This window comes from Labrus mixtus, chromosome 21 (assembly GCF_963584025.1).
Source record: "Labrus mixtus chromosome 21, fLabMix1.1, whole genome shotgun sequence".
Taxonomy (NCBI): Eukaryota; Metazoa; Chordata; class Actinopteri; order Labriformes; family Labridae; genus Labrus; species Labrus mixtus.
The window spans coordinates 23270032-23284990 of record NC_083632.1 but is presented as its reverse complement, the minus strand read 5'-3'; the positions used below and the strand labels follow the sequence as shown (position 1 = coordinate 23284990).

The window sequence follows — 14959 nt, the reverse complement described above, 5'->3', positions numbered from 1 at the left end:
CTGACTTCCTGCATTACTCTGGTACAAGGCATCAACTCTGAGATGACATAACCACGAGCTGAATGAATTAATATTTGTTATATTAATGTTATTCATCCATCCCATTCTCCATGACTTTTTATGTTGTAATAAATCTGTTGATCACCACATGGAATAGATTTCCTCTTAACATGTTTGAACTTCAAGATCCTGTTGTGTTGAGCAGTGCATACAGCCACATGACAGCATGAATATAATAGTGTCAGGGTAAGACTACAGTGCAGGTCACCAGGGTCATAGATACATGCACTCAGGAGTGAGTGTCCCTGTCTAAAGACACTCTGCACACATGGCTGCTGTGACATATCTGTGAGGTCCATCACTAACTTTAAGCATTAATGTATTCATTCTTCTTGACGAGGTCTCCCCCTGTCACTCGTCTCTTTAAACTCTGCTGCTTTGAAGCGCCCTGCAGAAAACAAAGCCCCCGTCCTGCTGCACACAATAAAGCAGCTGGATTTCTGCACATGTGCCTTTGTGTCGGTCTGAGGTCTTGTCATAACTCCACACACACACACGTACACAGAAAGTCAGTGGCTCGGGGAGATGGATGGCAGCGTGAGCACAAAAGAATATTTGATTTGGTTATAAATACCACAACATGAAAGGGAAACCCAGCGTGGTGAAGTTCAAAGGGCATGAGGAGGCAAATCTTCATCATCCTCACCTTCATCATCATCGTATATGATGTGTCTGATAATCAGGTTATCATTATTCAGCTGTGACCAGAGCTGTGTGTCTGCTCTTCTGACGGGTTTAATTGATTTAGTCTGATGCCACGTCCATGAATATATTCAACTTCTTAAGGAGCCTATGAAAAAGCAGCTATGGTTATAATGGTGGCGTAATGGAGAAGGAGGCAACTGCTAAAATCTATGACCAACATAAGAGCGTTCAGAAGAGCAAACGTTACAAAAAATGTCTTTGTGTAACCTTTCATTTCATTTCAAACTTTTATTTATTCTTGAAAGGACACTGAGGTTTCCCTCATTTCTAATGCCGTCGAGATTATAAGCACAGGAAAACAATCACAAACACAACAAACACTCAGAATTTTTTCTTTACATCTATCTCCAGCAAAGTATGTTGTATTTAATCTTTTCGTATTTAAGACTAGTAATGCTAAGTTAAATCCTGGTTGTATATATTCTCATTCTTAGTTTTTATATTTACTTTGTATTTAATATTATATTGTGTTTATTTGCTAATATTGTGTGTTTGGATAACCTGCTGCTGTAACGCCACAGTTTCCCAGTTTGGGATCAATAAAGTAATTCTATTCTATTCTATAAATCAGAATCAGAAAAAAAACCCACTGAGAGCCATTAAAAGCAGTTACAATTTGAAACAACGTGGCTAGAAATCAAATTCCTATCAACATTGGCTTAACAGAAAGAGAAAGCATTTTGATAAGACACTCCTGCTTGTTGTGTCATCACTTGTTTCATCCTCACATGAATGATGGATGATGTTTTATTTCACTGCAGATGAGAGAACGTTTCCATTTGCTGTACTTCAATCTTTTAAGATATGTAAGTAAGCATGTATGTTTTATTAGCATGAGTATCTGACTTTGTGACATCACAACAATTCTGTCAGCCAATCCTGATGCAGGATGCAATTTATATAAATGAAACAAGGAAGGTTAAAGATATTCAAGCATTTTCTTGAATAATGAAAAACATGAGACAAAACATTTTCATTTTTTATTTTATTTTAGAGAAAAATGGTAAGTTGTCATTTTAAGACTCTTTTACAGCTATATCCCTTTTTGTTTGCAGCAAACGCCTGTCATGCATAAATTATTAGTCAATGAGAGTTTTATTCAATGGATTCATTGATGCATTGCAACTAAAAAAACTTATTTTTTAGGGGTCTCATTATCATCAAAGTTGGTGATAATGAACTTTTTACTTGTTCTTTTATGTTTCAAACAGGATTTCAAATTACAGCTAAAAATAAAATCATTAGATGTGATAATTTAACAGATCAAATCATTTCAGTAATGCAATATGATTCTTTTTTTTTAAATGAAGAAAGAGCAAATCAGAAATGAAAGGAAAGTCAATGAAACATAGCTGTAAGCTGTAAGTTTCTGTAAATGTTGTACTTTGTAAGGCAGCATCTTCTGTAGACGGTGGAGAATGGAAACCTGCATACTGATGCTCAGTGTCTGCAGCTCAGACGACCTTCCCCCTCTGTAGTGTGTGAGTGGTTTAAAGTTTCGGTCCTCGGCCTCTGATTGGTCCGTGAAGTTTCTCAGTGAGGGAATAATTTGAGAGCACTGCGTCTCCCTGACTCACACTCCGGAGAAGTTTAGAGGAGACTGTAGAGGTATTCTCTTATCTGACACTTTAGGGTAAGAGGATACTGAACTATGGAGCTGATCACAGATAGACTCACATTTGTTTTATAGAGGAGATTCAGTCGCACAGGTTTAGGAACAACGCAGTTTTTGGATTTACCTTTTATTACCGTGTTCTTTTATTTGCACCATCCACCGTTGAAAATGGCTTCATCCGGAGTTTGGATTAACGCAATGTGGATTTTCCTTTTTGCTATTTTTCACGTGGCTTTGTCAAACTATTCGGAGGACCAGTGCAGCTGGAGAGGAAGGCAAGTATTTCCCATTTGATCTTTTCTGTTTCTGCATGTGGCTGAATGTAAAAGATGGTTGAATACAGGCTACCACTCAGAGATGCTCCGGGTGTCTCTTTGGTTTTTCACATGGACTGACCGCTGGTAAAGGACAATGTTTGTTCCAATGCAACATGTTGAGACTTGCACTTTGGGCGCAAATGAAAATGTTTGTAGTTCTCTGCTGCGATTCCGCCTCCGGGCTGCTGTCTGCAGGAGGCAAAGGGGGGTCCAGACATAGAGGAGACTGCAGGATTAACTCTGATGTCTGGAGGGAAAGCATACTGTGCATTCCGTTATTGAAGAATATTTTTATTATTGATATATTGCAAAAAAAATATCTGCAGAGGTTTTGAAGTTTTTTTGTAGGAGTTTAGGTTTTACGATGCTTAGGTTTTGCCACGCTTGCACACAGCTGCCAGTAGGCGGCGCATTCTCTGACTGTGACTTCATGAGATCTACTAAAGTTGAATCTAAATGTATTTTTAAATTGATGTTGAATTTAAATTATTTTGTAATGAAAAGTCTGCTTGATTTGCAGGTTTGCAGGGCTCACATTTATTATATAGAGTTCAGTTTTTGGGGGATTTTACCTCCAGGACCCCAAGCTCCTGCTTAAAAAAAACAACTTTATTTAACCTTCATTTCTGTTTTTCTCTCACACAGTGGTCTGTCCCAGCAGCAGGGCAGTGTGGAGCAGATCTCCCTCCACTGCTCAGAAGGCACCCTGGACTGGCTGTATCCCAAAGGAGCCCTGCGTCTCTCCCTGTCCCCCCGCCTGCCCTCTGTGGCGGTGGGTCCCGGTGGCAGCAGCTCAGGCCTCATCACAGCCTGCGTGAAGCCTTCAGAACAGTTCCATGGAGCCCAGCTGTACCTGGAGAGAGACGGGGTCCTGGAGCTCCTCGTCGGGGACCGCTTGGAGTCGTCTCCCCCGCCCAGGGTCCGCTGCTTCAGCCGCCTGCCAGGGGAGAAGGTGGCTCTGTTCCTTCAAGCGACTCCTCACCAGGACATCAGCAGGAGGATCGCTACCTTCAGATATGAGCTGAGGGGCGACTGGACCGCTCGGCTGTCCCTGGACTCACACCGCATCAACAGTGAAGGTGAGTCAGGGAGAGATGCCATGTTGGATTGAAACACAACTTAAACAAGGGGGAGACAAATGTTGATGGGACGGTCATAGAGATGTTCCAATCACATTTTGCCTTCCTGATACCTAAACAATACATATTGTGGAAAACACACAATGGTTTTGTTTTGTTGGCATCGACAGACACTCCCTGCTATGGTGTGTATTCCCTGATACCTGCATTTTAAGCAGTGTTGGAGACCGATACTAAAACTTGGTGTTGGTGTAGATATCAGTATCTATCTATAGTGATATAGATTGATATCAGTGTTGCTGTCATCATGAGAGCAATGTTTTCCAGTTTTTTACACCATTGGCCAAAAAAAGTCATGAAGTAACTCAAAACTGTGGTTCTTCCTTCCAGAAGTTCTGGGGGGATGCACGGTTGAACCACAGCTCTGGTGATATCATACACCATTAAAATGATTCATAATCGATCCCAGGCCTCTGAGGGTGGCCTGGACTTTCCACAGCCCACGCAGAGCTGCACAGAGGAGGAAGTGGTCAAACTTTCCCCACAGTGGAGTGCTGGTTTGGAGTAGGAGAAGTGGAGCTGTGGAGTGGGCAGGAGGAGTGGGAGGGGGGGGACAAAAGCACAGTATGTGGGGCTTTCTCCAGAGTCCAGAGCCCCTTTGAATGGCTGCCGCATGAGTATTCTGGGATTACTGCCGTCTCCTAGGCGACAGGGAGGCCTCTGCCCAGCTGAGATGCTTGTCTCTTTTGTTGAGCTGCCTCTCTGTGGGGAGACGTGTCTGTAGGAGTATAACCCCCCCCTCTCTCCCACACACACACACACTGGTTAGGTTTTGGATGGGGGGTTTGCTGTGGACTAGAGAGGAAGGAATCTCATTTATCAAGAGGTTTTCACTAAGGAGGAGAATGTGTAGGGTGGGCAAGGGGGCCTCCAAAGAACCACAAGGAGAAGTTTAAAAAATGCCAGGACTTTTTTTTCTCCCCCTACCCACATCCCAGTTCAGTCAGTGCAGTCAGACAAAAGCTTTGTTGGTTTTGTTCAAACCTATTTGCTGCTGTCTGCAAGTCCTGTAACCACTTATAGGAAGTTGCATTGTCTATTTAGGATTTAATTAAGTATTTTTGGGAATTAGGATTGTTCTCCTTGTGAAAATAAAAACATGAAAGTCCTCCCCCCACGCTCACTCTTCTCAGCCCTTAGTTCTTGCAGGCTTTGATGAGGTGTGACTGTAGACACCCTGGAAGGCTTTAAGAGGGGAAGTTTCATTTGGTCTTTTAAATTGTCTGGGTTGAAAAAGCTCACACCTTAAAGCTCCATTGGTCCTCCTCTGCCAACTGTAAAAGTAGCAGCTGTCTGTTACACCACAGTGGTTGGTCTCTCTTTTGTTACTGGAAGTTTAAGATCCAGATTTACATGTCACATTCCTGTGCATCTGATCTGGACCGCCGTTGTTGATTCCCTTTATATCCGTATTAGCATATAGGTGTTTAGTCGCAGTTTAGAGAGTTATAAGAGGTCACCAACTGACTCTTCCTCTCTTTTATTTCTTTTTCCTTTTCTCCAGATGCCTGCAGACCCTGCAACAACACTGAGATCCTGATGGCTGTTTGCACCAGTGACTTTGGTAAGATAACTGATATAACAAGTTGCTGATATAGCTCTTAGAACCTGGAATGTAAATGTCTTTGATACTCACAATCCAATTCCCAAACTTATAAAGATTTACAAATTGATCCAGACCACCAAAAAGAAAGACCCCTGACAGCAAATTTTAAATCCACTAGATGATCTCTGGTCAGGATCTACAAATGGTTTGTGTCAAATCGGGTTTAAAGTCAGAGCACCCTAGTGCCTCCAAATCCTCTTCTCTCAAAAGTGCAAAGGTTAAAGGTGAAACAGCAGCTCCCTGCACCCCCAAACACACACACACACACACACACACACACACACACACACACACACACACACACACAGGAGCCCCTAATGGAGGCACTGTAGTGGACTAATCCTAACACCACCCACCCAGAGAAGAATCTGCAGGCCTCTGATTGAGCTATAGTGGCACTGAAAGGATTAGTTAGCGTAGCCCTAAAAGAATCAATTATATAGTGTGCAAGATGACAAAAATACTGCAGATATTCAATAGTATTTATTCCTCTCCGATATTGATTCCAATACATAGACTTGTGTTTTGGCCTAAATGAAGCATTTTTCTGTAAAAACATTATGTAAGTCGAAAGACACAGCGGCTGATTTGCAGTTACACTTTACTGACATAAACAACTCTTTAAAAAATATCAAGTAATTAAAAGTAAAAACACATGTTAAAGCTCTACATCATTAAATAACCTTCATGTTCTGTTTTTCCACAGTTGTGCGAGGTAACATCCGCTCGGTGGCCGAGGATGAGACCCTGCGAGCTGCAGTGATTAAGGTCAGCGCTACGCGGGTGTTTCGTCAGAAGTACGCCCTGTTCACAGGCAACAGTCGCCTGAGCAGCCGGGGCGAGGTCAGGACTCTGCTCCAGTGTGGCGTCAAGCCCGGGCCCGGTAGCTTCCTCTTCACAGGCCGAGTCCACTTCGGAGAGGCCTGGTTGGGCTGCGCGCCCCGCTACAAGGACTTCCAGAGGGCTTATATGATGGCCAAAGCAGCGCAGCAGATCCCCTGTGAGCTGCCTGTAGACTGAGGAAAAAACACTCTGCAGACACTCATCTGTTCTCAGAGTCAAGGCCAGACTGAGGTTTAGGCCCAACTTAGTCCTGCTGCATGTTTCGGGAGAAGCCAGTGTGCATCTGTTGGCTGATGTTACAACATGGCACCGATGGAAATCGTCTTCCCAAAAGGACCGAGGAGTGAAATGGACTTCCCCTAAACCACCATTTCAGTGCAATTAGCAGGCAGGAAGGTCAGAAGGAAACAGGTGGAGATGGGACATGAAGTGCAGACTATAGGTATCTACACACAGAGTAATGCCATCATGCAGCTTCAGAGAAAATCTCTTACAAAGCTTTCCATTGGGAATAAATGAAGTGGGGCCATTAGTTCAGGGTTATTGAGGGTCACTGTGTAGAAACTCAGGAATATTTCTGCAAAGTTTGATATAAAGCTTACTGCCTATGAGTCTGCATCCAAGACAAGATTCAGTTTGGGCCTCTTTTGTCCAGAGATGTCTGGTCATGTTGCTGTAAAAGCCTCACATGGGCTCATCTGCAGTGTTACTTTTATACAGGATATTTTAAAAAAAAGCTCTCTAAAACATTTTAAAAGATTATATATTTGCACTGATGAAGGGAAGGGAACAAACTGTAAGGTGTGACGCTGCAAGCACTGAAAACCAAAAAAAAAGCAACTATATGTAGCATAGCAGAGGGATTGAGAATTTAATATATGTACAGATGATGTGATGCACGTACATGATAGTGACACAGAGCTGAGCAGCTAACACAGCTCAACGTGGTGCTGAGAGCACTTTTACATTCAAGCCAACTCTGAGATTTTTATTGTGAAAGGAGACGCCCACATTAAAGAAGCCTGTTTCATCTGGGTAAATGGATTTGAGATTGTCGAGCGTTCTCTAGTCTTCTGACTACTCAAAGCGCTCACACGGCAGGTCACACCTGCACATTCACACACTGATTTTTCCAACAACACATTTCATCGTAGTAGCAATGCAATTTAATTTTTTTTTTATTTGACTGAGAATGATTGAAAACATGTTTTGGAGTGGATTTTCAGCCTTGTTGCCAAAGCAGTTCTTATTTTTTGTTGTTGATTAGATGATGTCAAGTAAAAAAAAAAAAAGTGTATTATCATCAATATTCACAGAACTGATTACAACTGCCAGTAAGACATCAATTAGACATCAAAACAGCTTTTGGTGTGAAAACGTGTCATTGAACAAGGCAAGCTCAATAGAAAGATTAAATATGCATTTATTCAAAAGTCTGTCCTGTTAAAATGACTTCATATCTTATGTGCACTATATCAACAAGTTGAGGGGTTCATACCAAATAACTGTTTGTGCTGAAGCTCTGTTAATATCTTAAATGCATACACTGCCATTTTTTTGTTGTCTTTATGTAAATTTTTGTCCATATCAATGTGAATGTATATATGTTCATAAAGGAAATTCTAGAAAAAGAGTCTGTGGAAAGAACTAAATTGTGTTCAGTATTGTGGATTATTTTTATGTGTCTGTGTTATTAAAATATCCTGTAAGAAAACTCTCTTGTTGTTGGCACTTCATCCTTTCAAAGCCTTTCTTATGTTTTCTCTTTGAGCTCATTTCATGCCTCACACATAATGCAGCCGGATCATTAATTCATCAGCTCTCTCAACCTCTCCACTAACACATCAATACAGTCCGACCTACATTAAAGCATTCGGGGTCCAAAGGTTTCTTACATGGTAAACTTTTCTCAGACATAACTCACTTCAAGTGCCAATGAATCACTTCCTTGAAAACTCTGAACAAACAGCTTGCCTTGGAGAGCGAGAGGCCTAAAAGGAGGAGAGATTTAGGGAGCCTGAGTGTGTTCAGACGGGGAAGGAGGTAGAAAACAGCAGTTGGAATTCTGTTGTCCTCGGCCTCCCGTTTTTAAGGATTCAGGAAGTAATAAATTGCCATTAAGGGAGCGGCCTGGCAGCCTGGGCTGAAGTGAGGTGCCACACAGTCGCTCGCTTTATCCTGAACACATGTACGCGAGGACAATCGAAGTAAATGTCTCCATTCCACTGAAGAGATCAAGATGCATGCTTTCTCACTGGGCATTAAGATGCTTTCAGCCTTAAGCAAAAGTGTATTTTTAATATCTGTACTTGTGGGGTTCATTAACAGCACCACACATATATCTGTAATCTGCTATGGCTCACCATTACTTTCTGCTATAAAAGATGAGAGGAAAACTGGTGTATAATACAGGAACACCTGTAGGCCTACAGATATGCACAATGGCCATTTTCCTCTGATGTAAAGCTAAAATGCTGTTCACCTCCCATGCTATTTATAATTCAATAGTTACAAATGAATAGTGAGATATCAATTGATAGAGAAACCTAGAGGACATCTGGCCATATTTCATTGTTACACAACATATGCTATTTCATCGTCTATTAGCTACCATTTGAAAACAGCTAATGATCGCGTTCAACCACTTCCTAGCTAGCTATCTTTAGTATTAACTAAATACCGGTACATATTGAGCTCTACATTATAGCACTCAATTAGCTAGGAATATATACACATGTTTTGATGTATCATGTAACACAACTAAACTAAACAAAACAACTTCCCATGGACTTTCTAGCTAGCTGTAATATTAGCTCGTAAGTGGCTGAAAGATAACATTAGTCGCTAAATGACCATAGCTAATGGGTTACTATTTATGTTGTTTTGACTTTAAATATGCCAAGATTTACATTTTTTATGTTTTTTTGTTGTCCTTTTTGCCTTGGTGATGAATAAGAAGGCAACCATAATGATAATGATTTGTCAGATACTCTAAATTAGCATCCTACCTGGAACACAACAGTTAGTCATTATAACAGCACTTTAACTGGAAAATGGATGCTGTGTGATTATGGTCTAAACTGAACTCCTCTGATAAATTCACCACCTGTTTCTTCTCCTCACAAAATTCTCACACACACCTCACTAAAATCTCAGATTTACAGCATGCAGTAAATCGGTTTGAAAAAGAGCAGCTGTGGACTTAACGTGGTGTTTAGGGTTAAAAAATCACAAAAGCTCTACATGCCTCCCCGGTCCTGCAAACCAACTCCCAAAGAAACCCTGATGCTGGTTTGCCACTGCATCAGTAGTTCATGAGAGTGAACCTCCAGCCTCCCCAGCTATTTACTGCCTCAGTGCTCCTTTAAAACATCACATAGCTGGGGGCCCGGAGCTGCACGGCCCTGCACGCACACATACACACACACGCACACTCTTCAACCCCCTCCCTTCTCCAGTCCATCTGAGGTTACTGCTGCAGGCCTGATAAGCCAAAACAAAGAGCACTCAAATTATACTCCCCTCAGCTAATACATCATGTGACATTTTGTGACAAAGCTCAACTTCCTGCTTTGTTGTCCCTTCATTGTGACCCTCGCTTGAACCCCCAAAACTGCAGCATTTATGTCAGTGCAGCCACAATGACACAGTGGCACGGTTTAGTGTTGCACTCCCTGAATAATTAATGTTGAAAGAGGAATCCAAGGTCTTTACACATGTAAAAAAAAAAAAAAGAAATATAATACCTTTGAAAATACTCCACTACAGTTTCTGCATCATTTTGAAAGTATTTAAATGTTTTCCTTAACTTATAGGTCAGTAGTCCTTATCTGGTGTTTACAATTATGTAAGAGATTGGATTAACATTTATGTGTGTTTTGTATTTAGCTGCTCAAGTTAATCTTTAGTAATGCATTACGTTCTGTAAGAAATAACTGTTGCATCTCTGTCCTGTTAGAACCGTGTCTCTGTTACTAGTCAATTAAAACAAAAAAAACACAACCCTCTCTTCAGCATTGTGAGAATGCATTGAGGAAAAAAAAGGTATTTAAACTGAGCGAGCATCAGTTTTATTGAGCAAATAAAGGCACATGTAATCCTGCAGTTTATCCAAATTCAATGAACATTGAAATAATAACAACATTTGAAATGCTGTTTTCTTGGGCAGTAAGTTTACGGGAAAATTGAAATCCAAAAGTGAACCTGTAACTACAGCTGTGACAATATGTAACGGGCTGAAAGTGTAACATTTGTTTCTGAGATGTAGTGGAGCAGCACAAAGTAAAATGTTTCACTAAATGTAATGATATTCCTAAGTATCTCAAATGTATACTTGAGTTTCTTTACTAATTCAGATTACACCACTGTCAACTATGAATGACCTTTAAACACAGTTTACAGTTCAAATTAAACGTATATGACATATTTTGTCCAAGACTCTTGCAAGAGTTGCAGAGACACAATAAAATCCCTCCACCCCCACCCATCCCACCCATGTCTTCACTCTGTCCTGTTCTGTACTGAGGTGAGGTATCCACACAACAAAGCGGAAGCACTCAGGAAAGGGGATCTAATAGAGCTGCTAGGTGTGGACTTCCATCAGCGCCTGAGGGAGGAAAAGAGTCGGAGACAAAGCTCCAGAGATGAGAGCACAGAGGCAAAGTGCTTCTGGACACTCCCTTAAAGTCCAACACAACAAGACCCACCCAGAACACAGAAAACTCCCCCATTATCAAACTATTTAGAGGTCCACAAATCAGACCTGCAAACACCAGACACTGGATTTATTGTGACAGATAACAAGCAGGCTTCTTTTCCAGACTGATATTCAAATGATCTGCACGAGCTCATTGCAGTTTTACTACAAGGGCCATTATACTTCTTCTAAGCAAGTGTTCCATCTTTTAACCTTTATGTTCCTAGATAGACACCTGGACATTTTCAATTTCAGAGCGTCTTAAAGACTGCAGTTTGCAAGGTAAAAAATATTAAAAACAAGGATGCTGGGGCGCTGGTGGTGTAGTGGTTAGTGCGCGCGTCCCATATATGGAGGCTATAATCCTCAACGCGGGCGGCCCAGGCTCGAATCCAACCTGTGGCTCCCATCCCGCATGTCAATCCCCATTCTCTCTCTCCCTGATTTCCATCTCTATCCACTGTCCTATCTCTACAATAAAGGCACAAAAAGCCCCAAAAAACCAAGGATGCTGTCTTTGCCCTTTGCAAATTGCGACAAAGAGCTGAAATGAAGCTCAGCCGTCACTAGTCCTAAGTAGTTTCACACTGAATCAGTGACAGTGTACTATTGCCCGCATTGTGTGATTTAACCTTGCATTATGGCATTGCAGAAGCACCTTTTAAGCAGGCAGCAGTGCTTCATATACACCCACAGCGCTTTTCCGCCCTGTCTCTCCAACAGTAACAGTGATGTTGTTTACTGTCCCAATGGATCAGTGGTGGACAACTTTGCCCCACCGTTAGGCCTCTTTGAGTTTCACATTGAGTGCGAGGTGAAAAAGGGGGTTAAAATTCTCGCCTTGAACTGGCAGTGTAAAAAGGAAAATAATATAAAAAAAAGGAATCATGCAAAATAATTTTTAAAACCTACATTCCCACTGTCTGTGTGACTTCAGAGAACCAGCTGCACTAAATAAGGAAATACAGTTTTTCTACTTTTGATACACACAGTAAATGAAACTGCACACAATTCTGAAAACTTGAATCTTGTGTATCAACTATATGACTACAAACCACTAAATTGTCTAAGCACAATCCTCTTGGTGTCAATCAAATATCTCTCTAAATCTCTGAACACACATTTCATCATTGAGCACACTTGGTTCACCTTTAAACACTGGCCTTCTTAATGCAACAACCTGATTACCTATTTATCTCACCTATTTATTGCAGCTGTGCAAACTCAATTGGAAGAACACTTGCATCATGTTGAGTATAAAAGAGGCCTCAAGGTGTTAGGCAAGAAGAGGGATCACCAACAACTCAAAGGCAGGATGCAAAGTGATCTGTTTCTTGTATTTTGGATTTTTTTCTGTCAGTTCAGCTAAACACTTTGTTTTGCAGTAACAAATAAATATTATTCTTTGTATCTGTGCCCTGATTTTCTTTGTAGTGTTTCTCATTGTACTTACAGGTGCTACATGTTACATAAAGTAGGTAACATTAGTGTTGCATATTGAGTCCGACTGAAGCTGCTTTAGAATAAAATACACTTGTGTGCATTTGAATATGTAACGTGGCCTCATGAAGCCAAAACATAGATGAACACCTTTGATGGTTGTGCTTCTCATCAGTGTTTATTCGATGCTCTGTAAGACATAAGCATATAAAAGCTGTGTGACTTATATCGGTGGAGGGAATCAGTTTTTAGAAGAGGCAACATGTGCTCTGTTTTATTCTGCAAGATATTTGTGGAGTTTTGACAAAGTAGTTAACTCTTTTCAGTTTGGGTTTAGAGATTAGAGAAATTGAGTCACAGCTTCTTGAAATGTGTTTGTTGTAAATCTTTGGATTGTATTCTTGTCTGTTTGTCCTCAAAGACTTCTCTCCCTCACATGTACAACTGCAGAAACATCAACTTATTACATTTCAGTTTCTTAGAAAAGTATTTTTATAAACATTTAGCTCAAATCCTTGAATAATTCATTTGTCGTTCATAACAGATCAAAATGTCTCAGTCATTCAAGCAAATCGTTTTGGAGAAAGAACAATTCTCTACAATTCTGCAGTAAAATCTCATGTTTTTGTGTCACTGGTCCAAACTGATGGGTTGGTTCTCAGTAAAACTATCTTCACAACTTCTAAACTTTTCTCATCATTTGAGCCATCACAGGAAAACTTGTCTATTCAGTTATCAAAATGGTTCACACAAACATTTATTCTCCTTAAATATCCATAACATGGGATGTGTGTGGTGTGTCCTGATTGGATGAGCTTCCAGCTGACAGTAATGAACCCAGAAAAACATGGGTGTCATTTCCTGTATATGACTTTCCATGAAAGACCAAAGGGGAATATTCTGTTTACAATACATGAACCACATTGTTACACAAACAGAATCACTGCATACATACAGATGTACAGATAATAAAGTATGGCTCCTTTTACGTAATCTAAAAAGCTCATGATGCAGAATCAAGGAGCATTCAGCAAATCCAAAAATAACTGTAAGCTGTCAGTGTCAACAAAAGTGTCGAAAAATTGTAGATTTTTATAAAATATATTTTTCCAAGGTTGACTGAGATGTTGATAAAATCATTAAAAAGATTTTAAAAAATGCCGAAACATTTTGAGCAATGTGGCACACATGATGATAAAAACAAGTTTTCATTTTGCTGACGTTTTGAAACGTAAATGAAATGTTTTGGGTGACTACCTTTTGCAAAGATGCAATAGAGTTTAGATGTACCATGAAACTGTTTAGAGAATGTTAACACTGTTTCAAATAAAGAGACAAACGATCAAGAAAAGCTGTATATAAAGCTTTGTTGTATCCCCTATAGTGTAAAAGTTTCCTCTCAGTTCTTTTGAACTCTTCTCCTGTAGCCTGATCAGTCTCAGTATAACAGATTTTCTCACACAGTTCCCTCACCTGGACCTCTGTCATCTGGAACAGTCTTTTCATGGGTTAATCGTTTCTAATCTTTCCCACAGCTTAGTCCACAGCTGCTGAGTGCTGCGCTGTCGTGGATCCAAAACAGTGGTTGCAAAGCTCCGATATAAACTTGATGCAAATCTCAAATCACTCTCCTTGAAGGCACTTGAGCATTTCAGATGCATGAATGTCCGCTGCTGTCCTTTGCAATGATTCACGCTTGTTCCATTATGGCAGGTGAGAGACAGATTAGTGTTCAGTGTGTACTTAGGCTTCTTTCCAGACTGCCTTTCAAACACAACAGTCCTTCCAACACAGTATTAAAACTGTATGTGGGTATAATATCTCTGCAGACCTTGGCATGATATCTTATAGTTCCTCTTTGTTTATTTTGTATTCATTGTTTTAGCTCACACTGTTTTAATGTATAAGGTCTTAGAAGAAACCAAAAGGAGTGTGTTTCTGTTCGTTGTCTCCATAAACTCCAGGATTAGTATTAAATGTTGAACAAACAGCTGGGACTTTATTTTCTGCTTAAACAAATAATATAACGGCACTAGAAATCCAAACCACTGCAACCAAATGTAAAACTGAGTCTGTCCAACTCTTCCAGTGACTCAGCGGCTGTGAATCCTGCTGCCTCTCCATCAGCTCAGCACCAGCTGATGGTGAGCTCCACGTCTACCACCACACTCTGGCATCCAAGATTCCCAGCTGACAATTTCCTATAACACCCTCACACAGCTGGTAGGGATGGCTCCCAAAAGAAAACTATGAATTTTCTCGTCTGAGGACATGCTAACTTGTTAAGTCTTACCATCAGGGAAGTATAAGCTGTAACTAAAATAGCTGAAACTGTGCTGCATTAGCTGCCTCTACTTTGACGGCAGAACTCTTTCAGTGTATTATAATGTACGATGGCTGGAAAATGTGCTGCAATGGTTCAAAAATAAACATTCCGCCCGCTTGGAGGACTACAGCCTCCATACATGGGGTGCGCACACTAACCACTGCGCCACCAGCGCCCCATGTATGGAGGCTGTAGTCCTCCAAGCGGGCGGC

General features: G+C 40.8%; 1 protein-coding gene across 1 annotated transcript; it reads left to right on the top strand.

Annotated features, from left to right (window-relative positions):
- The first annotated feature begins 2360 nt into the window (after positions 1-2360).
- metrn (meteorin, glial cell differentiation regulator) lies at positions 2361-7999 on the top strand. The gene is made up of 4 exons (XM_061028287.1): positions 2361-2655; positions 3343-3776; positions 5341-5400; positions 6149-7999. The coding sequence occupies exons 1-4, from the start codon at positions 2549-2551 to the stop codon at positions 6460-6462; spliced, it is 915 nt and encodes a 304-aa protein (XP_060884270.1). The 5' UTR covers positions 2361-2548; the 3' UTR covers positions 6463-7999.
- Positions 8000-14959: the final 6960 nt, after the last annotated feature.

What these genes read in the sequence shown, in the direction of transcription:
- metrn (XM_061028287.1), top strand. Translation starts at nt 2,549, where the DNA reads ATGGCTTCATCCGGAGTTTGGATTAACGCAATGTGGATTTTCCTTTTT. An exon ending in CAGTGCAGCTGGAGAGGAAG is followed by an intron (nt 2,656 to 3,342) that starts GCAAGTATTTCC and finishes TCTCTCACACAG; the next exon opens with TGGTCTGTCCCAGCAGCAGG. An exon ending in ACACCGCATCAACAGTGAAG is followed by an intron (nt 3,777 to 5,340) that starts GTGAGTCAGGGA and finishes CCTTTTCTCCAG; the next exon opens with ATGCCTGCAGACCCTGCAAC.